This window comes from Portunus trituberculatus, chromosome 43 (assembly GCF_017591435.1).
Source record: "Portunus trituberculatus isolate SZX2019 chromosome 43, ASM1759143v1, whole genome shotgun sequence".
Lineage (NCBI taxonomy): Eukaryota > Metazoa > Arthropoda > Malacostraca > Decapoda > Portunidae > Portunus > Portunus trituberculatus.
Window position 1 is genome coordinate 12,309,853 of NC_059297.1, and position 22,867 is coordinate 12,332,719.

At 41.2% G+C, this 22,867-nt stretch overlaps 2 protein-coding genes and 1 pseudogene across 3 annotated transcripts in view; 1 reads left to right on the forward strand and 2 right to left on the reverse strand.

Annotated features, from left to right (window-relative positions):
* The window catches only part of LOC123518147, a 77,632-nt gene that overhangs the window by 50,156 nt on the left and 4,609 nt on the right, over nucleotides 1-22,867 (forward strand). For both annotated transcript variants that reach the window (XM_045278843.1, XM_045278844.1), the window contains exon 6: nucleotides 22,707-22,818. In XM_045278843.1, coding sequence (XP_045134778.1) covers nucleotides 22,707-22,818 — 112 coding nt within the window. The remainder of the gene's footprint in view (nucleotides 1-22,706; nucleotides 22,819-22,867) is intronic.
* LOC123518149 overlaps nucleotides 5,019-22,867 on the reverse strand; it is a 29,675-nt gene continuing 11,826 nt past the window's right edge. The window contains exon 3 of the transcript XR_006678683.1: nucleotides 5,019-6,150. The gene's annotated coding sequence lies outside the window, so the exon portion shown is untranslated. The remainder of the gene's footprint in view (nucleotides 6,151-22,867) is intronic.
* LOC123518148 lies at nucleotides 17,293-20,495 on the reverse strand (annotated as a pseudogene).

Genomic DNA, 22,867 nt, shown 5'->3' on the forward strand with positions numbered 1-22,867 from the left:
ATTTTAGTAGTATCTTAATTGGTCTCATTGTTCCTTCTTTATATGGTCCCATTCTGTTTATTTCTTCTACTTCCTCTTCTAAGTTCTGCCTATCTTCGTCATTTAGATTTTTTAGTAGGTCTTTGACTGATTTAATTTCTTCTCTTCTTGGTCTATATTTTATATTTTTTTCTTTTAGTCCAAAAACGATTACACTTTTTTTTCTGCAATTTCCCTAACTAGATTTTCTTTTTTCTTGAGGACTCCTATCATTTTGTTTGTCATATTTTCATCTCTTTCTTTTAGTTGTTCTTGAATCACCACCTGAAAATCATCCTTATCTTTCTTATCTTGGACTCTCCATGCTTGTACTTTTCTTAATCTTGTACTGTACTCTTTCCTCTTCTTTGTTTACTAGATCTTTCAGCTTCTCTTTTTCTTTCTCGGCTTTACCGAGTCCTTCCATCTGTTTCTTGTAATTAGCTACTTCCTTTTTCAGTTCTTCGTTTTCCGCTCTTAGTCTAGCTTCATTTTCTTCCACTTTTTTTTTATCCTTTCTCTCAGTTTTTGAAACTCTTTTTCCTGTTCTTCATTCTCTTTCATACCCATACTCTCCTTTATCCATTTATCTAGTTTACGTTCAATAGTCAACACTCTCTTAAATAGTGAAGTATTTGCCATATCAAAACCTTCGAATGCGCTTACTCTTACTCCCTCATCAACAAAGTCATCATTTTCTTTCATTTTTTCCCTAGTCTCATACCTGCATTTGGATGGAATCTCTTCTTTACTCATGATTCTCTATAGCTAGGCGGATATATGACAAAAAATGGCCGAATTGTTCACTTTGGGTTAAAAGCATGGCATTTGGCACAAAGTTAGTCTAGACCCTTATGAAGATTTTCAGATATGGGGCCATCATGAATTCTGCCCAGGAAGCGAATGGCAGCCATTTTCCAATATGGCCGCCAGTAGAATATTATATGCCCCCTCCCTACGGTTTTTCGAGGACTGTTCCAAAACCAAAAAACAGGGAGCAAAAACCAAACCCACATCCTAAGAAGAATTCATAGGGCTTCTAACAAAAAAAAATAACATTGGAAATTGGTCAAAAAATGTGGGACTTATAACGTGTCAAAAGTCAAAATTTTCGTCACAAATCGACTATTTCGTAGGTAACTCAGCTGTAGCTTTTATAACTAGCCCATTTTTCGCCCAAGGCGATTGATATTTGACATGGAGATTAACTTTACATCAGTTTATCTATTTATGAGGTCAATGTCAGGTAAAGGTCATCTTAGGTCATGTCAGGTCAAATTGAAAAATATACGAAATAAATCCAGATTTTAATATCAGAAGTTCAAAAATGAATTTTTGTGGTCATAAAAAAATTTTGAACCCCAAAATGCTAGAATTTTGCTCCATTAACCCTATTCAGGCTTAATTGACCCTAAGATTGGTTAGAGGATAGTGGATGGGTAGAGGCCCTTGTACAGGCAAAGGTTGCCTCTCCAGGCACCGCAGACTCCTTCTTAAAGGCAGCCCAAATTTTTCGTGGATGTTCACCAGGTGACAGCCTGTTGCCTGCATATCCTCATGAAGAAGGCCTATCTCCAGTATGCTGAAATGAAACCAGACCCTGATGATGTGAAGACATTTGAACAGTGGTGTGATGAGAGGAGTACTGAGAGTGTCCAGTTCTACTTCTGGTGTACGACCCTGCGGCTTGAGCTCCTTCTGATGACCTATGTCAGATCACTGCGAGAGTCTGACTTTGATCTCTATGTTGAGATCTTGAGCAAGCTGATTCCATGGTTCTTTGCCCTAGATCATGTGAACTATGCTCGATGGGCATCTGTTCATGTGCGAGACATGATCAGTCTGGAACACATGCATCCAGAAGTTGTTGAGGATTTTCGCAATGGAGGATTCACTGTTCGTAAGAGCCAGCGCCCATTCTCTGCAATGGCCATTGATCAGGCACATGAGCAGAATAATGCAACCCTGAAAGAAGATGGTGGTGCTGTGGGCCTAACACAAAACCCTGAAGCATTCAGAAGATGGTCTGTTGCAGGTCCTGAGATGGCAAGGATGATTGCTGAATTTGAGTCTTCAGTGGAGGCTATGGAGAGCAAGCAGAGCAAAGAGATGAGGCACCTTGAACAGACTGCAAGCATTCAGAAGACGTTTGTCACACAGGTGTGTTCCCTGGTTGAGGTCATAACTGACATGGGGAATCCATTCATCGAGGAGAGCCAGGAGTTGATATGTCTTGACACCCATGACATCATGGATGAAGAAGCTGCCAAGTCCGTTCGTCAGGCTGAAGAACTTGGAGTACAGCAGTATCAGTCCTTTGTTGAAGAGCGCCTCGTGAATGGCAGCAAGCCTCTCAGTGACAGGATCACGAAGAACAAACTCCAACTGTTCGGACAACCTCCAGCAAGAGGCAAGTCCCAGTCCACGTCCAAGTTACAGTCTCTTAAGAGTGACTGCTCACTATTTTCGCGACTGTACATTGCGTGTCAATCACGAGACGGTGATCTAAATGAATTCTTCAGACACGAAAATCAGAGGTGCCCACCGTCTCTGTCTCAGGATGGCAAGTTACGCCAGGGCAAGAAGTCAGATCTTCTTGACTGCCTCACTAGCAGTGTTGAGTGTAGCATTGATGCTCCCGATTCTGATGCGATCATCCTCGATGGTGCTGCGCTTGTGAACATGCTGAAGCCAGTTGTTTGCACAACATTCAATGACTATGCAGACAAAGTCTTCTTGCCTTACATTGAAAAGCAGCTGGAGCGAGCAGACAGGGTGGATATAGTGTGGGACCAGTACCTTGAGAACAGCTTGAAGTCTGAAACCAGAAAGCGCCGCGGAAAGGGGATCAGACGCCGGGTTCAAGGGAACAACAACTTACCTGGCAACTGGCAGCAGTTTCTGAGACTTGATGCAAACAAGCAGGAACTGTTCACATTCCTGGCTAGATGCACAATGAAAATGCAGCACCGACCAGATGGAAAGCAGCTTGTTGCCACCCTAGGTGATGGTGTTCTTTGCAATCCACCAGATGAAAGCATCACTGCAGCACTGAGCCCCTGTACTCAGGAAGAAGCCGACACAAGAATGCTGCTGCACACTGCTGATGCTGTCCGACAAGGATGCCAGAAGATTGTCCTGCGTACAGTTGATACCGATGTGGTGGTCCTGTCAGTCGCTGCAGTGCCAAGGCTACACTTAAAGCACCTGTGGATTGCTTTTGGGACTGGCCAGAACTTCAAATACATACCTGCCGACGAAATAGCATCTCGCATTGGTCCTGAAAGAGCCACTGCTCTACCTATGTTCCATGCTTACACAGGGTGTGATGTCGTCTCATCCTTCACCAGAAGAGGGAAGAAGCTAGCATGGCAGACCTGGAATGCCTTTGATGATGTAACAGCCACGTTTGGTCTCCTGTGCGATGCTCCTGGAGAGATAGATGATGAAGCTATGACCATGCTGGAGCACTTCACAGTCTTCCTGTATGACCGCACCAGTGACCTGGACAGCATTGACGAAGTGCGCCAGCATCTCTTCACCAAGCGGGCATGCCAATGGAATCGCTGCCGCCAACGAGAGCTGCACTGGTGCAGCATGCCAAGAGGGCAGTCTACCAGGCTGGCCACATCTGGGGGCAAGCCTTTACTGCCGCTCCTGCCCTTCCATCTCCAGGAGACTGGGGTTGGACAGAGCCACCAGACTGGAAGCCACTGTGGACTACCCTTCCTGAGGCCAGCATCTCCTCTCGAGAGCTGCTGTGCTGTGGCTGCAGAAAAGGTTGCAGAGGTCACTGCAAGTGCAACAAGGCGGCCTTGAGGTGTACTGCTCTCTGCCAGTGTGGAGGTGACTGTGAAAACTAACAGTGACACTCACTGGGGCTATCGGCTGAGGCTCGGTGTGTACGGTACTGGACCGTCAGTGTATAGTTTGTGTAGTAATGACATTTTGTACCCCACTCTTTGTGTATTGAGTGTATTGTACGAGTGTATTGTGTACCACTATGTATTACCTACATATAGGGCTCAAGTTCGCGTAACGGTTCAGCTTTGTTTACGTATTTTTGAAGTAGGTTGTCCATATTCAACATATTATTAGGCCTTTCTCAGGGTCAGCAACCGCCTGATGACGGTCGGAGATTGACTCGACCGAGCGATACTATGGTAATAAAACTTACCGAGGACAAAAATCCGAAAAAATATGATGTTTTGGGTAAAAAAGGGGTATTTCCCCTATTTTCGCAAAAATTGTCATTTTAAGGTCAACCAAGGTCATCATAGGTCATCATAGGTCAAATATGTAGTTACCCTCAGAACGTCATAATAAATATCTTATTAATCTGAAAGCATTTAATCCACTTTTAAACACGTTATGCTGACAAAATTACCCTGAATTAGGTTATGTACATTTTACTGGCGGCCATATTGGAAAATGGCTGCCATTCGCCTCCTGGGCAGAGTTCATGATGGCCCCATATCTGAAAATCATCATATAGGCCTAGCCTAACTTTCTGCCAAATGTCATGCTTTTAACCCAAAATGAACAATTTAGTCATATATCCGCCTAGCTACTAAGGCTGGGCGCACATTGAGACGTAGACGACATAGCACAGAGCAGGGCAGAAAACTGCATCTCACTGGTTTAAACCTAAGCACGCATATAGACACGCAGGACAGCACAGCACAAGTACAGACTTGTGTCGGCCTGCGCGACACAGTCGTTTGAACACAGTTTCCTGTGCCATGTCCAGCGCAGCTTGAGAGCAACTCACTCTTTAGTACTCAACAATGTCATCCACGAAGCAACTCATAGAGGCTGTTCGCCATCAAAGAGTGCTGTATGACACTAGTCATCCTGATTATATGAGAGGAACTTATTAGGACGAGTTATGGGCTCACATTGCATTGAGTCTACAATTAAAAGATGGTGAGTATGGGATATATATATATATATATATATATATATATATATATATATATATATATATATAGAGAGAGAGAGAGAGAGAGAGAGAGAGAGAGAGAGAGAGAGAGAGAGAGAGAGAGAGAGAACAACTGACTGGCAGTGTTATAATGAAAATCACTCTTGATACGTACATTTATTGTAATTAGCAATTATCAGGTTTTTCAATGAAAACTAATATCTGATGCATATTGTATTACACAACAAAATTTATCAAAAATATTACCCTGTCTACTGTTTATGTTCTTACTATGTTTTTTTTTTTTGTCCACATCATTATCACTACCTTTTTCCAGTTATTCCTTCCTCTCATCTTTTAATTTTTTCCTTGACGAACACACTCTGTTTGCCATGGCAGACTTCCTGTTGCTGAAATGCAGAGACTACATCTAGATACATTTGTGTTTAATGCAATCAGTTGATTATCAGGCAATGTTTCGAGTTCCTCATGCGCATCTGTTGACATGTATTCTCAAGTAATTGTGAAGAACACAAGCCACCTTTATCATGTTATCAACTGTATCTACCTTTATAGTAAATGGCCGCATGAATACCCTGAATCGAGAAGCCAATATACCAAGGGCACACTCAACTGTTTGCCTTGTTCGTGACAGTCTGTAATTAAATACTTTATTCTCAAAATTATCCTTTGTCTTTGATTTAGGATATGGAAGCAATAAATTATCTAGCAGTGGAAATGCAGCATCTCCAACAAATATATATGGCAATTCTCCTTGTACACCTTCAATGGGTTTTGGTTTAGGTATGTTCAAAGATTTGCTTACAATTTTCTTTCCCAGTGCAGAGTTGCTAAAAACATGTCCGTCACTAAAACGGCCCATGGACTATATAATTGTAGTGAATCTATATTCTGAGTCAACAGTGGCCATCAACACAACTGAAAATGTCTCCTTATAATTAAAGAAGGGTGACCCACTGTTTGATGGTTTTCGGATGCATATATGTTTTCCATCAATTGCACCCACACTATGTGGCAAGTGCCACTATTTTTCAAAATCACATGCCACTTTCTCCCATGTTTCCATTGTGGGTTCTGGTAAATAAAAAGGTTTCATGTTGTTCCACACAGCAGTTGCTACTTGACTGACGATGTTTGACATGGTCCGATCCCCCATTCTGTAGCTATAGGAATCTTCAGTAGCCAGATATCTGAAAAGATATTAAGCTGGACTATAGTTTCACCCTGTTCTCTCTCTCTCTCTCTCTCTCTCTCTCTCTCTCTCTCTCTCTCTCTCTCTCTCTTTTGTAGTGTTAATTGTGTTCTATTTTGTACAGGGACTGCTGCAAAGGAGGCATGGTTGAAAATACGTAATTGTCATCGTGACGCCCTCAGAAGGCAAAAGAAATTAAAGGGTACGAGTGGATCACGTGCTGTTGTGATTAACCGTTATGTTCCGGCGATCATATATGAACGATTGCATCAATGCGTCTGTAGCGACAGCGATCGTTCCCGTAATCAAGAATTTTCGCGCCTCATGTTTGAGCTCCACGCGCGGTTTCTTGAGTCAGATGGCGAGTGGAAGTATCTGGCTTCTTTTTTCACCCGTAGTGTTGCCACTAGCTCTGTATGGTTAGGGGTAACGAAGCTATCCTCCCATTCTGAGAGCGACACTTGGCAACCCCAGCGACCCGCCGTGTCGAAAGCACCCTGATAAGAGCGAAGGGACGTCTCAGTTCATAACTCACTATGGAACAAGACAGATAATTTTTATTTAACAAAACCGATAATCCGTGCAACACTGCCATATCTCTCATTTCTTCAAGGAAAACGGAATAACTGTTCTTTATTCAATGCATGACCGCTAAAAAAAAAAAAAAAATTGGGTGAGGGACAAGACATAATATGCTATAGGTAAATCAAATACAGTAAAGGTGCTGGTTATATAAGTGAAAATGAGGCTGATAATATACCTAATATTTACTATTATGTCCTCTTGAGATGCCCAGTGTAATATAATGTGTGGAAAAGAAACACTGATAGGGTTGTGGTGCTGTGGTGTATATCTTGCTTTACACCGGGACAAATCCTCTTCACCATGTATCTGCTGTCCTCTTCCTCATTTGATTTATGGGTAAAAGTGGTCTTTGCAAGCTTTTTCTTTGAAGAAGTATTTATTAATTCTATAGACAAACTCCTTGGTTTGGCTGTGCAATACACAGCAAGATGTTGAAGCGTCAGTGGCAACCAGATGAGAAGTGATTCGATTTGCACCTGCGTGGTGACCTGACTCCCCTCCTCCCCCTTCCACAAGGGAAAATCCCACCTCAGGTTGAGTGGTAATGTCGTCCGTCCTGATATGCCACATAGTCATACATGTACATGAAATACCTTAATCTCATTTGGTATATAACACTTATTTGTATCACCTGCTATTTAATGAATTAGTCAGAATATTCTTAGAATGCCAGTTGTTGATAATACTATGATTAAATAGCCATGAGTAGTATAGGCTGAATGTTTTGGTTGGAAATCTGGCAGAATGGCAAACAGCACCCTATGGGTCAGTAAAATTTAGTTTTACTATAGCAATTCACACCAGCAGGCCTTGGGTCTAACCTGCCCAGGAACCCAATTCACAGCAAATGCCACTCCAGTGACCCCACAGCCAAGAAATCAGGGTTCTTTACTTTATTACAAGTTTTGTAATTCATATATCAATAAAACAACCTATGGTGGTATCCAGCCTGTAGAAATGAAAAAAACATTGGCCTTTATTGACATGTTTATCGTGTTGTATGTATATTCCTCTGTGTGGCCATGTGGGAACTATGGTTTTATATATAAAAAAAAATTGCCATTACGGTCTAAAAAAATGTGGTTAGTATCTGACCAGTCTCATTGAGAAAAATCCATTACTGTAAGGTCTGTTATTGCAAGGCACCATTTTAATATGAAAAATTACTATGTAGGTTTCTTATTTTGTCATTCCAAAATCACATATTCTAAACATGCATAAATTGAGAAATTCCTGTAACTCCAAGATCATGATCATAACAAAACACATCAACACACCCTCAGCTATGGCAGCAAGAGGAAAAAAGATCGAGTTACCCAATCTCCTACAAACTACAAGTAGTAGGTTATGCCAAAGCATGGCAATAGAGCAGCAGCAAGGGTTTTGGGCCCCACCTACAGAAAAAATTATACGTGTCTGGCGACAGCAAGAAGACCAACTCAAGAGCGCAAAGAAATGTAAATACAACCTTCGTTGCCCATCCCCATATTGGCCAGAACTTCAGGATGATATAAAAACATGGATGATAAATTAAAGAAATTCAGGGAGAAGTGTTTCTTACAAAATGATAATTCATGAGGCCAGGAAAGTAGAACTACAAGGAATACAGAACTTTTTAGGAACAGAAGGTTGGTGTTACAAGTTTATGAAAAGGCAGGGTTTATATGCATACAAAAACATCCATTGCACAACAGATGCCTGCTAAGTATAAAGAAAGATATTGGAATTTTGTAGATTTGTTATAATTGCATGAAAAAAAATTGTAAGATTAAACAAATAGTTACCAAGTATGATGTTTGATCATAATTTCACGAACATTTTAACTGCGTCACTGAGGTACTACACGAGACGATCGTCATCCATTCCCCACGTCAGCCTTTTAGAGAGTAGGTTTGAGGAAGCAGTCAAACAAAAACCAAGATATAGCATCCTATCGGGTCGGGCTGGCAGGGCATGTAGTACCTCAGTGATGCAGTTAAAAATGTTCGTGAAATTATGATCAAACATCATACTTGGTAAGTATTCGTTTAATCTTACAATTTCACCTCACGACATTTTAACTGACGTCACCACGGTACTCCATGAGAGCTTTAAGGCGGCGACACACTAGAACTTTTCGTTCTTCTTTTTCTGTCAAATTTGTGACGACTGTCAACTTTTGTAGATGGTGGCTGTCATACACAAGCTTGCTTCCGCCTCTGCCGCGCTTGTCGATTGTAAACAAACATGGCTCCTCATTCACCCCGGCAAGCCGTGGCTTTTTTGCACCTTATAATGTAATCAGCTGTTCTGTGATCCCAAAGGCAACGGTGACCTCTAATACTCTCTATGAGAAATTCGTCAGTGTGTTTTGTCCACTGCTCATCTTGGCCAGCTACTTGGAAGTTGCCTTGGAAATATTCAAAAGCATCGCACATTCGCACTCCCCTGGAAATGTACACAAACAACTGAGGAACTTTTCATTGCTAGGCTAAAAGAAAAATAATATGTATACAAATATATATTCATCAACTCTTTAAATTTCTTGTCATGATAATAGCATTCTTCCGTTTAACAAAAAAAAAAAATAAATAAAAAAAAAAATAAATAAATAAAATAAAAGTGTTGATTAGAAACCATAGTTCTTATTTTGACTAAAAATTGGCGCTAGACGAAAACGATGCGTTCCGTCTGATTCAAGACGACGGAATGAGTTGACGGAAGAGTAAAAAGACGACGGAAATCGCCTGAGACGACGGAAAAAGTGCTAGTGTGACGCTGCCTTTAGAGTGATTCTTCAAACCACAAGCAAAAACCATAAGCCCTAAAGAAACCAAAGCCCGAATCAGGCTACAAAGGAACAAGCGAAAAATGGAATCCATGATACCAACCAAAAATTTTATTTGTCTGAACTGCCCAAGAGTAGATGCAGAAAAGGTAAGGCAAAACAGTCACAAAACAAGAGACATGTACACATAATCAAAGGACTGGAAGAAAACAAAGTTGTGACACAAAAACACAGAGGCCCTACCCTGGGAATAATTACTCAATACAGAAGTATGACAAAAATCTATTATACATAAAGTCAACCCAAACAAAACATGACAAATAAACCCAGAGCCATGTGACAAAAAATTCAATGCACAGTGAAAAAACCCAGAATCCAAGAACAAAAGACCACACAGGGTCCACCAGCAAATACATGTTAAAAAGTAAACCAAGAACCAGAAGGCACAATCACGTGTAGACACTCAAACACATAAGAAATGAAAGTTATGAAAGAACTGCACTTGCAAAAAGGTTACTAGGCTGGATTGTCTTTCTGTAGAATTTCACAAAAGTGGACTCCCTAGCCTATCCCACAGCAGAAACAATAGTGGCCAGAGAAAGCTTAAGGGTGGCTTTGCTGGACGAGGTAGACCTGGTGGAATGAGGGGAAAAATATAGATAGATCAACACCTGCAACTCGCAAAATATCTCACATCCAACGGCGTAGGGTGCCCTGGGAAGCTAATCTTGTAGGCGGTTTAGTAGTAATGAAGAATCTAGTGATCAATCCCCGTGAAGACTTGGTTCTCTCTAGGTAGTCAGTAATGGCTGTGTAAACACAAATAGAAATATCTGGGGTGTAAGCATCAAAATTTATCTCAGACAAATGATCACCTGGCCTAGAAGTCTTCAACAAGTCTTCTTAAAAGTGACACGGTAGGCAGAAACACACATATTCCTAATGTCAAGGAGATGTAAAGCTTGGCCACGTTGGCCAGATGTCAGTAGCATTAAGATTACCAGCTTCCTGGACAATTGAATAGGAGATAAAGCATTGTTGGGACCTAGCTTCTGTAAATGCCTGAAAATTAAATCCGGGTCCCAGGTGGTACGACACCGCGACAAAGAAGGTCTCTCCAGAAAAACTCCTTTCAAAAACCTGCTGACTATCGGATGCTGTCCTGCAGGCTGACCTTGGACCGAGGCGATGGCAGAAATAGCAGACCGAATGCTATTCATGGAACTATAACTGCGCCCTTGTCTCTTCCAAAATTCAGATAACAAAAAATCCGACAAAGCACTTTTAGATGGGTAAAATGGATCAGTTTCCCGTTTGTCACATAAAAGCATCCATCTTTTGATATGTGCCCCATATTGAAGCTTTGTACTGGCCCTCCATGACTTAAGGAGAAAGTGGGCAGCCACTGAAACGCCCTGATGGCTGAAGGAATGCCTGATGATAACATCACAGTCAAAACTAACCTCCGACCCTGGGGATGAGAAAGAGAAGGGTCCTGTGGTAGAAAAATGGGGTTGGGAGGCAGCAAGAAAGGAGGGGCTGCCAACAGTTGCAGGGCCCTCGGAAACCAAACTTGGGTTGGCCATAGGGGCAGAATGGCAAGAACTGTCGCCCCCTCCACCTTGATCTTCTCTAGGACCCTGCAAATGATGCTGAAAGGGCCAAAAGCATAAAGGTTTCCAGTGGACTAAAAAATGGTAAAGGCATTAACATAAGTTGAAGTCGGTTCTGGCCGCCAAGAAACATACACTGGTAACTGGGCATCAATGCGAGTGGCAAAAAGGTCAATGTCAGGTGTAAAGAATTTACCACAAACTAATTTGAAAATCTCAGGGTGGAGCATCCATTCCGCATCTAAGTTCCGAACACGTGATTCAAAATCAGCCTCCGCATTATGTAACCCTTTCACATGTTCAGCAGATAAAGTGATTCCTCTAGACTCTGCCCAAGCAAAAATTTCCTATATGACTGCATTAAGGCTGGGCTTAATACTACCAACCCGACCTAACCCAACAATTGTGGCGTTGTTGTCAGACCTAAGCCGGACATGAGTGTCCTGGTGATTCTTACAGAGAGACGACAGGCCCATTAATATGGCTTTTAATTCTAAAACATTAATGTGGTCCAGTTCCTCCTGAGCCCAATGACCACCTGTCTTGACAGTACCCGTACTAGCACCCCAACCAGTCAAGGAAGCATCCGCGTACAGCTCCAACTGTGGGGAGGAAGGACGAAGAGACTTCGTTTGGCAATTGATGTTGTGGACCCACCAATGTATAAGGTCCCTAGCATGTGAATCTAAATTAATTGTAGCAGAATAATCACCATGATTCCTAGTCAGTTCACGATTCTTAATGATCTCTAAATATTTGTACCTTAATGGGGCCAACTCCACTGCCGGATCAGCAGCCACTGTCATCCCAATAAAAGAAGCAGGATCATGTAAGGTAACTACCTCATGGCACAACAATGCCAAACTTTGTCTCCTAATGCATTCCTTCCTACATGGCACAACAATGCCAAACTTTGTCTCCTAATGCATTCCTTCCTGCGTAGAGGCAAGGCAACAGTTATATTTATAGAGTTAAGGATGAAGCCAAGAAACTCCACTTCCTGAGAAGGAATAAGAACAGATTTGTTTACATCAACTGTCAGTCCTAGAGTGTCAAACAGATGCATAGCACAGCCAACCTGAAGTCGAAGCTCAGCTGGAGAAGTGGAAAAGAAGATGCAGTCATCTAAATAGCAAACTACCACTATACCAAGTATCCGAAGGTAACAAAGAACTGGTTTGAGCAGTTTTGTAAAAGTATGTGGAGCTAAGGTCAACCCCTGAGGGAGACAAGTAAAGTGAAAAGTCTGATTCCTCCAGAAAAATTGTAGCCATTTCCTATCAGCTGGTTGGATATACACTGAAAAGTAAGCATCCTTAAAATCAAAAGTCATAAAGTAGCAGTTAGGTTGGATGAGCTGAAGTACATGTTTAATAGAATCCATTTTGAAATGCAAATGAGAAAGGTAGTCATTAAGTTCCCGTAAATTAAGGATAACCCTGGCTGTACCATCTCTTTAAAACAGGAAAAAACATTAGAAAAGAACCCCTGTTTATCTGGTGTACAAGGCTCAATGATTTTATGTTTAAGACATCTTGTAAGAGCAGTTTCCAAAGCCGAATGATCAGCAACCGAAAACTTCAAGGGTGGAGGAGGAAGCGCTTGGGTGGGTAAGGTAGTAAACTCCAAAAACTTACCATGGACTACATCTTCTATCCATCTGTCCTCAGACAAGGTATACCACTGAGATCTGGCAGTGAAAATTTTACCTCCCACAAAATTATTTGGAGTGTTAATCAAGGACACCTGAGGTGCACTCACCGGAAGAATATCTACTGGGTGGAGAGGTGTGGCATGGAGTATCTCTGCGTTCCCCTTCCTTGGGACGCCCTTTGGCCGAAAAAAGGCCGAACAGGGTTCTGTGAACCCGTGCACTGAGGAAGGGCCTGCCACTGCTGGTAGTGGCCAGGACATCTGAAAAACTGCTGAGAAGTAGCCAGGCGTCGGTTTCGAAAGGGACGAAAAACTGGCCTGCCCAGCTTCCGCGTCTTGTGGATTTCCTCTCACTTTCCAACATCAAATGGGAAAAGCTCATCCCGACCAACCTCACACTCCCATTTGCACAGGTCGGTCATGGCAGGGTCGTGCATGTGGAGGTGAGCAACCTCTTTCCGCAAATGGTTAAGGTAATTCACTACTGAAGTCATGAGCCTGAGACTGCTGTTAAGGCCATCTAAATAGCAATGGATTGGCTTGCCCTTCTCACCGATGTCGCTGATGCACTGGACCACCGGCACTAAGGCCTTGCAGAGTAAACCATTCGCATAGAACAGGCGGGCATCCACTAAACGGCCACCCACACTCATAGCTTTCATAACCGCAGCGTTGGTTACAGGAACTGCCAAGTTAGGCACATTACTTGGTAACTTAATCTTGTCACAAGTCAGCTTAATGCCGTCAGGCGTGGGGCGGCGCTGGAGACTGGAGTCTAGAATAGAAGCAAGGCGCTCTGCTAGTGGCTCACCCTTCTCCTCCTCACCGTGAAAATGGCCCCACAACTCCTTCAAGGCCCTGCTAAAGTCAGAGTCATCCTCGTCAGGGGCGACGTTCAGCAAGTCTAACTCATCCAAGGGGTCCAGGTCATCCTCGGGGCACTCACTGTCCTCACACTCTGAGGACGAAACCTCCTGAAACCCAGCAAAGTCAGGAGGACCGCTGGCCGACGAAGCAGGCCCTGCACCCTTATCCAGCCTCTCCATTAAGTCTGTAAGTAAGGCGCTGATGCGGTCTAACTTATCATCCGTGGGGCCTGAACTGGAGTAGCACTGATATCACTAGGCCTGGCAGGGGAGGGCAGATCGGCCATGTAAGAGTGAGACTGACCACGACGTCCCTCAGGACAGCCCTTCCTCCTTTTGGAGTCCTTCCCCGAAGGCTCCACATCACGTCTTTTCTTTTGCACAGACCCAGACGCTGAGGAGGGGGATGACCGAGACGGTCTAGCGTCCTCCTGATCTGCCATGTTACTGCGAACCAAAACATAACTCCAGGTCACATAACAGAGTTTGGGAACTAAAAATTACTCGTCATAAATATGAAAAAATAAAACACCAGGTTCCCAACGGCCACAGAAAAGAAATAAAGCAATCTGAGGAAACTTAAAGTAGGCAATCATCTACGCTCAGCTCTACTCATCATGACGATCAAGCTCACGATCGAAGCAAAAGATATTTTGAGCGTGCTCAACCGTGAGCGACAGCAAGAGCGAGAGCGTGAGTGCATGGTGTGAACCAGTCGCGGTCAGGTAGCTAGCTAGCTCTTCCTATGCGCGGGACGTGTGGATTGATGCTCTGCTTGTTAACAACGATGAGTGAAAGCAACAGGAAACAATGGGACAACTCGAAAGGTAGGTAAACAAGTGAATAAAAGAAACAAACAAATTAGGTTTTATTCATTTTAAGGTTATGCATGTTTCATGTTTAGCTAGGACGTTATAAAGATACAGAATAGATTAGTCATTATAGATACAAAATATTAAATGTACATAACACAAATAAGATCGTATAGTGATAATGAGTAAAGAAAATGATTGCGTGCAATTGCGTGAATTATAGTACAAAAAACTCCGTACCCAATTACAGCTACTCTTTTTTCCATTACAGATGAAATGCTCATCGAAGCTGTAAAGTCGAAACCCGAATTGTATGACCTGGCATCACCCTCTACAGCAATGTTAATATTAAAAGAAAATCCTGGGGCGAAGTTAACAGACAATTGGGTTGTGAAGGTAAGCAATGCTAATTTATGAATGTTTAAATTTTTTGATTTTGCCAATCAACTGAACCAGTACGTGATACGAAATAGTTTTTTAGAGTTTCTCTCACAGCAAAAGCTTCCCTAGTAGCATTCCCACCCCTTCCTGTAAGTGGAAGTAAATTAACTGGATTTGCAGAAGGCATGTCGACAGATCCCAGCTGTGCAACGTCACTTGGACGTATTAGGTTATGAAGTATGCAAGTTGCTGTTATTATGGTAGTAGCATTACAAGGATTTGCTTTGAGTTTTCTTAAATACAGTCTGAAAGTTTGAGCAAGTATTCCAAATGCACACTCTACCATCCTTCTTGCACGAGATAATCTATAATTGAAGATCCTCTTGTGCTCATCATGTTCAGTTTGAGAACCGGGGTATGGGCGCATCAAGTTTCTCTTGAGAGGAAATGCCTCGTCGCCCACGATAACATATGGTGCATGAATATCAGTGCCAGCATCATTCGGAACATTCAGTTTGTTCTCCTCCAAGTTCTTGCAAAGGCTTGATGTAGAAAAATTCCACTGTCGCTATTTTTGCCATAGGATCCCACATCAATCCATATAAACCTGTAATTCGCATCGACTAATGCTAATAATACAATAGAGAAGGTCTTCTTATAGCTGAAATATAGTGAACCACTATTTGCTGGGGATTCTATTTCAACATGTTTCCCATCTAAGGACCCAAGACAGTTTGGGAAGTTCCAATTTGTCCAATATTGGTCAGAAATTTTCTTCCACTTGTCTTCGGTGGGTTCTGGTATAGCTTCTTTCAGTAGGTTCTTGACTATCGCGGTACACACTTGCACAACAATACCCTGAACGGTTGAATGGCCCAGGCGATAGCTGTAGGCCAATGATCTATATGAATCTCCTGTAGCCAGAAACCTGAAAAGACAAAAAAATTATTATTAAACTGTTATGTATATATAAATCCAATTCTAACATAACACTAATAAACTGTATGTTTCCTTTATTTCCAGGGTGCAAAGAGCGCTGGGAATCTCTACGCTCGCAATTTCGGAAAATAATGGGTAAGTGCATCAAGAGCGGGCAAGGCGCAAGTACAACAGTTAAATGGAAATATGAAGAGCAAATGGGATTTCTTCGCTCTCTCTCGAAGGACAGGACGCGAATATGTTCTACACCAGCAAAAGAGGTTGATATGTATGAAACACCTGTAGATGAAATTGAGAAGGTCGGTGATATAAGTGAAGGTTATGATGTGCAAGATTCAGAAAAGTCACCAATTGACACGATTGCTGGAAAACCAGCAACTTCAGATACAGCGTTTCCTACACCTCGTCCGCGGAAGCGAAAACAGCAAGCAACAAGTAGTGCTTCGGCACAATTGATGAGTTACATCCTTGAAAATAAGCAATCTACTTCGTCAGACTCGCTTGACACATTTTTTCAGTCCATGCTATCAACTGTAAAAAAATTTAACAGCAACGATCAACTGATGGTGAAAAAGAAAATTTTCGAAATAGTCACTGATGTTGAAGGTCGATATATTTCTCAACAACACACCCCTTCGGTGTCCCCTACTCTCTCATGGAACTCTTCCATTGAAAACACTACATTTATGGCACAGGGTAATTTGAATGCGGAATCTTCATGTTGCACCCCCCACTCAGTGTCCCCTGCTACCGCATCAATTTCTTCGGATTCGAATGCTGCATTTGTGCAGCATGACTGCTGTGTCTGGAAATCTTTCAACTTTTTTTTCTATGTAATGAAGTGAAATGCCCTTATCCATGTTGTAGCCTAGTCACAGAAAATATAACTAGGAAATTATAATGCAATTTATAAACTGTTGTTTTCTACATACTAGGGAACTAGTTCTTTTTCCTCATTTTTCATATACTATATGTAACTATTTCGTTTTTTAAGAAAACCTATTCTTTAGTTCAAACAGGAAGCTTCTATTTTGATTTAGTTCTGTATTCGCTATGGAATAATCGCATTTGTATAAGCATTCGTTTTTTGTACCTAATAAATTCCCAACTAAATGATGTATTTCTTTCTTACCTTAAACATACAGCCAATCTTTCTCTTGAAGATATCGATTCCCTGAAATAGGTGTCTTCCTTCATTATGTCTGCTCCAACTTTGGACAAAACGTACTCAAATGTCCCTTTTGGCATGCGGAAATAATTAAAAAACATTTCGTCATCAATAAGATGGGGATACAGGGTTTTCAAATTCCCCTTCACTCTTCACTAGCATAGGATGCACCCAAAATTTCTTTCTCTTTCTCTCTCTCTCTTCCTCATCCAGTGCTATGGCCATACCCACTAATTCCAGAGTAGAGAAATCATTCATGGCTCACCGACGCCACAAAACAGACTGAGGTCAGCGAGAGCTTGAGCGGCATGTGTGAACACACAAGTAAAATGAGCTGAGCTAGAGCTTGACTGCGGCTTGCGCGTGAGTGTGAGCGTGAGTGTTAGGTGTGAATCAGGCCTTATCCAGCCTCTCCATTAAGCCTGTAAGTAAGGCGCTGATACGGTCAAACTTATCATCCGTCGGTGGGGCCTGAACTGGAGTAGCGCTGACATCACTAGGCCCAGCAGGGGAGGGCAGATTGGCCATGTCACTTCATACAATTATGGGTGGAGAGGAGGGCATGTGAAAGCTTCCTTCAGCAGACGTGATTTGCTTCGTAAAATTAGAAGCACATTTCAACTAACCTACGGTAAGTCTCGTGTACTTCAGCAAATCACTTTTCTGCTGAAGTATGCTTTCCCATGAGTTTTTTTTTAAAGCCATGTGGATGTCGTACCTTAATATTGTTATTTTTCATATATCTTCTTTATTATGTTGAGAATCCGTGCTTTTAGCTGGTTAAATAAAACTTTGAATAACATTAGTGTTTATTGAGAAATTATAAACTGATGACACCCAAACTACTTTATGGCACCTTTAACAATTAACTAACTATTCTAATACTGTTTCTTGGAAGGGATCAGTATCTTGGGTTATGGTTTTATCATAATATTTGGCAATGTTGCCTCCCTAGCCCAGCCAGCCTTTGCCATGATGTGGGCAACTGGAACTGCCATTGCCTTGGCCTTTGATGCTGCAGCTGGGCGAACACTTCTGGCAATAAATTTTATAGTATCCACACCAGACATGTGAAGGACTGACTTGATCCACCTAGAAATTGTGTCTTTAGAGGCATTTTTATGTGGTTTAACGAAACTAATGAGCAATTTGCTCTCATCTTCAACATTACTTATATGCTTAGTTCTACTGACATACATTTTCAAAGTTTCAAATATACACAAATTTTTATCCTTTTCATAAGCTTTCACTTTGATAAACTGAACATTGAAATTTGGTCTGCACTGCTTAATATTGCCTGCTAACCACATACATATAAAATCCTTGCCTATGATGATATCCTTTAAAAGTAACAAGTGTAGAGTTTGCACAAGTGCCAACAACATAACTAATTTCAAAGTTAAATCTTTCAAGGAAAGAAAATGTAAAGGACTCATGCCTCTTAATTTTTCTAAAACTGGCTTGACATCCCAAGTTTCAATATACCTGGGTTTAGCTGGGTGTAGATTGAATACTCCCTTTAGCAACCTGACAACGAGAGGGTGGTCCCCTGCCCTGCAGCCATCCACCACTATCCCTAGTGAGGAGAGAGCTGCCCTTGCAGTGTTGATACACTCGTACCCGACACCTCTGCGAAAAGTTTCAGATAAGAAATTGATGATTTGTTCTACAGTGGGAGTAAAGGGATCAACTTCCCAATGACTACAAAATTGTGTTCATCTTTTAAGATGCGGTCTGTATTGCTTTTCTGTTCTTGGTTTCCAGGACGCCATGATGAGTTCTGTACCTGCTTCAGAAATTCCTCGCTCTCGCATTCTTTCCCTGACAGTAGACAGGCCATCAACTTTGTGTGTTTCATGATGGGATGCTCTTCTGATGACAGGGGCAGCCTTAATACGTTCTTCCTCATTATGAGGCGAGGTTCCCTAATGAGCATTCTCACTAACATTCCCATCCAGGGCTGGGATGTCCATAGTGGCACAACCATCCATCCTTTTGCCTTTTCTGCCCGAACCTTCTGCAGACACCTGGCAATCAAGGAAAAGGGTGGAAATATGTAAATCAACTCAAACTGTGCCCAGTTTATTGAGAATGCATCAAAATGTTCAGCTTCTGGGTCTGATTTCCATGAACAAAATCTTTTCACCTGTTTGTTAAGTCTGGATGCAAATAAATCAATGCTTGGTAGTCCAAAAATTTTGCAGATATCCCCAAAAATGTTTTCATCCAGTTTCCACTCATGTTTATCATTAAATTTGCGAGATGCTGTATCAGCCAAGAAGTTTGCTTTACCTGGTATGTGAGAACATATAATCCATGCTTTGTGCTCTACACACCATTCCCATATGTTATGCAGATATCATTACAGATCTCAGATTTTATGCCACACATTTCATTAACATAGTTCACTGCTGTAGTGTTGTCACAAAATATTTTTGTTCTTCCCCTGAATTTGTTGTTCAAATGATTTCAGGGAAAAAAGGATGGCTTTGAGTTCCAGTGCATTAATATGTAATTCACTCTCTTCTGGCAACCACCTGCCATTTGCTGTTTGGTGGTTAAGGTAGCAGCCCCAACCTAAGTTTGAAGCATCAGTGTACGAGTACATTTCAATTTCAGTACCTGCCCTGAAAATTTTCCTATTTTCACCTGCCACATGATTTACCCACCAGTTCAAATCTGTTTTCATTTCTTCTGTAATTTCCATCCATTTCTCAAAGTTGCCTCTTTCTTTTGCTAAAGCTGCAATTTTTGCCCTTTCTAACTTTCTGTAATGTAATTTACCCATTTCAACTGCTGGGATTGCAGCGACCAAAATGCCTATTACTCTAGCAACTTCCCTGATTTTGTCTTTCCTTTTGTTCATTAATTGTTTACAACTATTCACAAGGCTAATTATTCTGTGCTCTGGTAGCGTAACTGTCATGGTCTCTGAGTTGATGATATTACCCAAATATTCAATTCTTTTGGTGGGTTGTAACACAGACTTTTCTTCATTGATGCAGAAACCCATTTTTCTTAAGACCTGTATTGTGCTTTGAATGCATTCCTTGCAATCTAACCATGAACTGCTGCACATGAGTGTCATCAATAAAGCTGCTGATAATGTATCCCTTCTCTCTCAACTTAGCAAAGATGGGCTTCATTAACTTAGTAAACAGCCGAGGGCCATCAGAAATACTGTTGCGAAGGCATGTGAACTGGTAAATTTTCCCCTGCCATTTAAAACAAAGATATTTATGTTGCTTATCTGCTATTTTCACTGAATAGTATGCATGCTTTAAATCAACTGAAGCCATGTAGTCATTATTATTGATAAGCCTAATTGCTTGCTCAAAGTTTTCCATCATAAAATGTTTATATGTAATATGCTTGTTTAGCTTCTCTAAATTAAGGACCATTCTATATTCTCCATTCTTTTTCTTCCTCAGAAAAATAAGGGATATAATCTGCTCATTCCATCTATGAGTTTCTGTGATCACTTTAAGCTCTAGCAATTTATTAATTTCTTGAGATAAAATTCTTTGTTCTTCAATGCTAAATACATATTCAATTTCTTCATGAAATAAGTGTCCAATGTTGTTTACATCAATATCAAGATGACAATTTGCAACAATATCTAAAATAAATGGATCACTTGTGATCTTATGCCATTCATGCACAAACTTATGAAGTCTACCTGCTTCAAATTTGTGGCTTACCTGAGTTATTGCCGGGGATTGCAGTGTCCCCGGCCTCAGGCGTTTTTTGGCTCAGTTTCCTGCCTGGAGAAGGACTGCCTTGTGAAGCCAGCCCTGCAGTGCCCATAGGGGTGCAATCTGGATGAGAAGCCCCTATAAGGATTTCAGCTTGAAGATACGGATGATCCCTGCTCTGGCCTTTGTCCCACAACATGATGTTATCAACACATTTGAAATACTGCAGGAGCATCTCCCCTCTGAAGCTGACCCAATCATTGACTATTTCGAGGATGTGTACGTGGGAAGAGTACGTCGGAAGAGAAGAGGATCTCCGTTGTTCCCGATCAGCATGTGGAACATGTATGACTGTGTCCTTGAAGATTTGCCTCATACGAACAACTCTTTGGAAGGATGACATAATCACTTGCAGTCAAACGTCTCTGCATGTCATCCAAACATTTCTAAGTTTCTTCAGGTGTTAAAGAAAGAACAAGCTTATCATCAATCAGATGTTAGCAGGGCAGCAGGGACCACCGAAGAGAAAGAAATATCAAGATTTTTCAATGAGGATAACAAACTTAGTTAGGGATTATGAAACCAGAGATGTGTTGTATTTCATAAAAGGTGTTGCTCACAACCTACAATTCTAGCAAGACTCAGTTCATAAAACTCCATCTTTCGATGAGGATAACAAAACCCAAACCTAGTTAGAGATTATGAAAACAGGTGTTGGATTTCACAACTCACAATTTGATTTTTTTTTAACTCACTACTGACAATTGTTAACAATTTTAACTCACAACATACAATTTAAAACTTTCATTTGAATGTCCTAAGGGAGCAATTATCTCAGGGCAATTGTCCTATCTCTGTTCATTGTTCAACACACAAAACAAAAGACCCACTTCACTTGTCTTTAGCCTGAAATGCACTGTTTATGGAGATGTGTACCAGGCGGTGACACAATCCCCTCAATTGTTCTCCTTAACACCACCGCCAACACAATAACATCACTTCCTTAACTTCATTAAACGAGCCAAACTAAAGCGCACACACGCACATATACAGAGAGAAGCCGTATCTGCTTAGGGCAGAGATAGAACCAGCCTGAGTAAACAATTCAATAATATGTATATGTACAAGAAATATGTTTTATTTAAAAGGTACATCAAAATTTAATGAGTGAGTATGCAGCTAACCTGCTTGGAGTGGAGGGGAGAACAAGACTGTGCAAACTTGTGTTTCCTGATTTTCCCACAGCTTAACTCCCTGGTAGGCTTCGTTTCATCCCCCCACCCCCCTCACCACAATAGGACTGATGTGGAGTAATTAAAAGTGATTTTGATTGCCATTACTAATGAGATTACATTACTAAAAAACACTTCTCTGAACAGCTCAGTTCTTCCTCTACTTACTGGAGTGAAAAATTTGTTAAAACTTTTGATTACATAGTGAGTAGATTTAATGTTTTTAAATTCATGAGCTGGCAACCATCTCTTTCAGACAGACAGATCCTGGTTTACATCTCAAATTCTTCCATACATCTGTATGTCAGTATGTATAAACTAACATGAAATGGCTGAATGTAACAACATCTAGCTTTAAACAACGAAGTCTAACAGCAACCAACCAAAAACTGCTCAAGCTAAGAACACCTAACTATAAACAGTAGTCTAATCACAGGTTACTAAAAAAAATAATCTAACAAAAACTGAATTTTATTATGACTGAGTATAAAAAGGTAAATCTTACCACAATCCAACTGAATTTAACCTTAAACACAACCACCACAAATCACTAACCACTTTGCAACAATTGATATAGCAGTCACGGAAAAACAATACCACTGGCGATGTTTTTGTGAAAGAAAAATATTTAAACTAAACTTAGCCTCACAGATTTAGCCTTCCTATATTTTCTTTGAGATGACATAACTACTGCTGCAATGCTATAAATGCTTGTTGTTTTGAGGATATGGTCCTAGTCCAGTTGAATACTTTTTTATTCTTTTTATTTTATTTATTTATTTATTTTTTTTTGTAACGATATCTTGAAATATGAGAACATGACATATTATCATGTCACTCCAGGTGGTGGCCCTGCAACTAATGATTTATCCAAGATTGCCAAGGTCATTGGAACACGCAATTCCTGTGTTTTGGGGATTGAAGGCAGAATAGACACCAATCAAGATAAGCCAATGTAAGTAGAATGTTCCTAATCATAGTGTTAGACTATCTTTACCAACTAT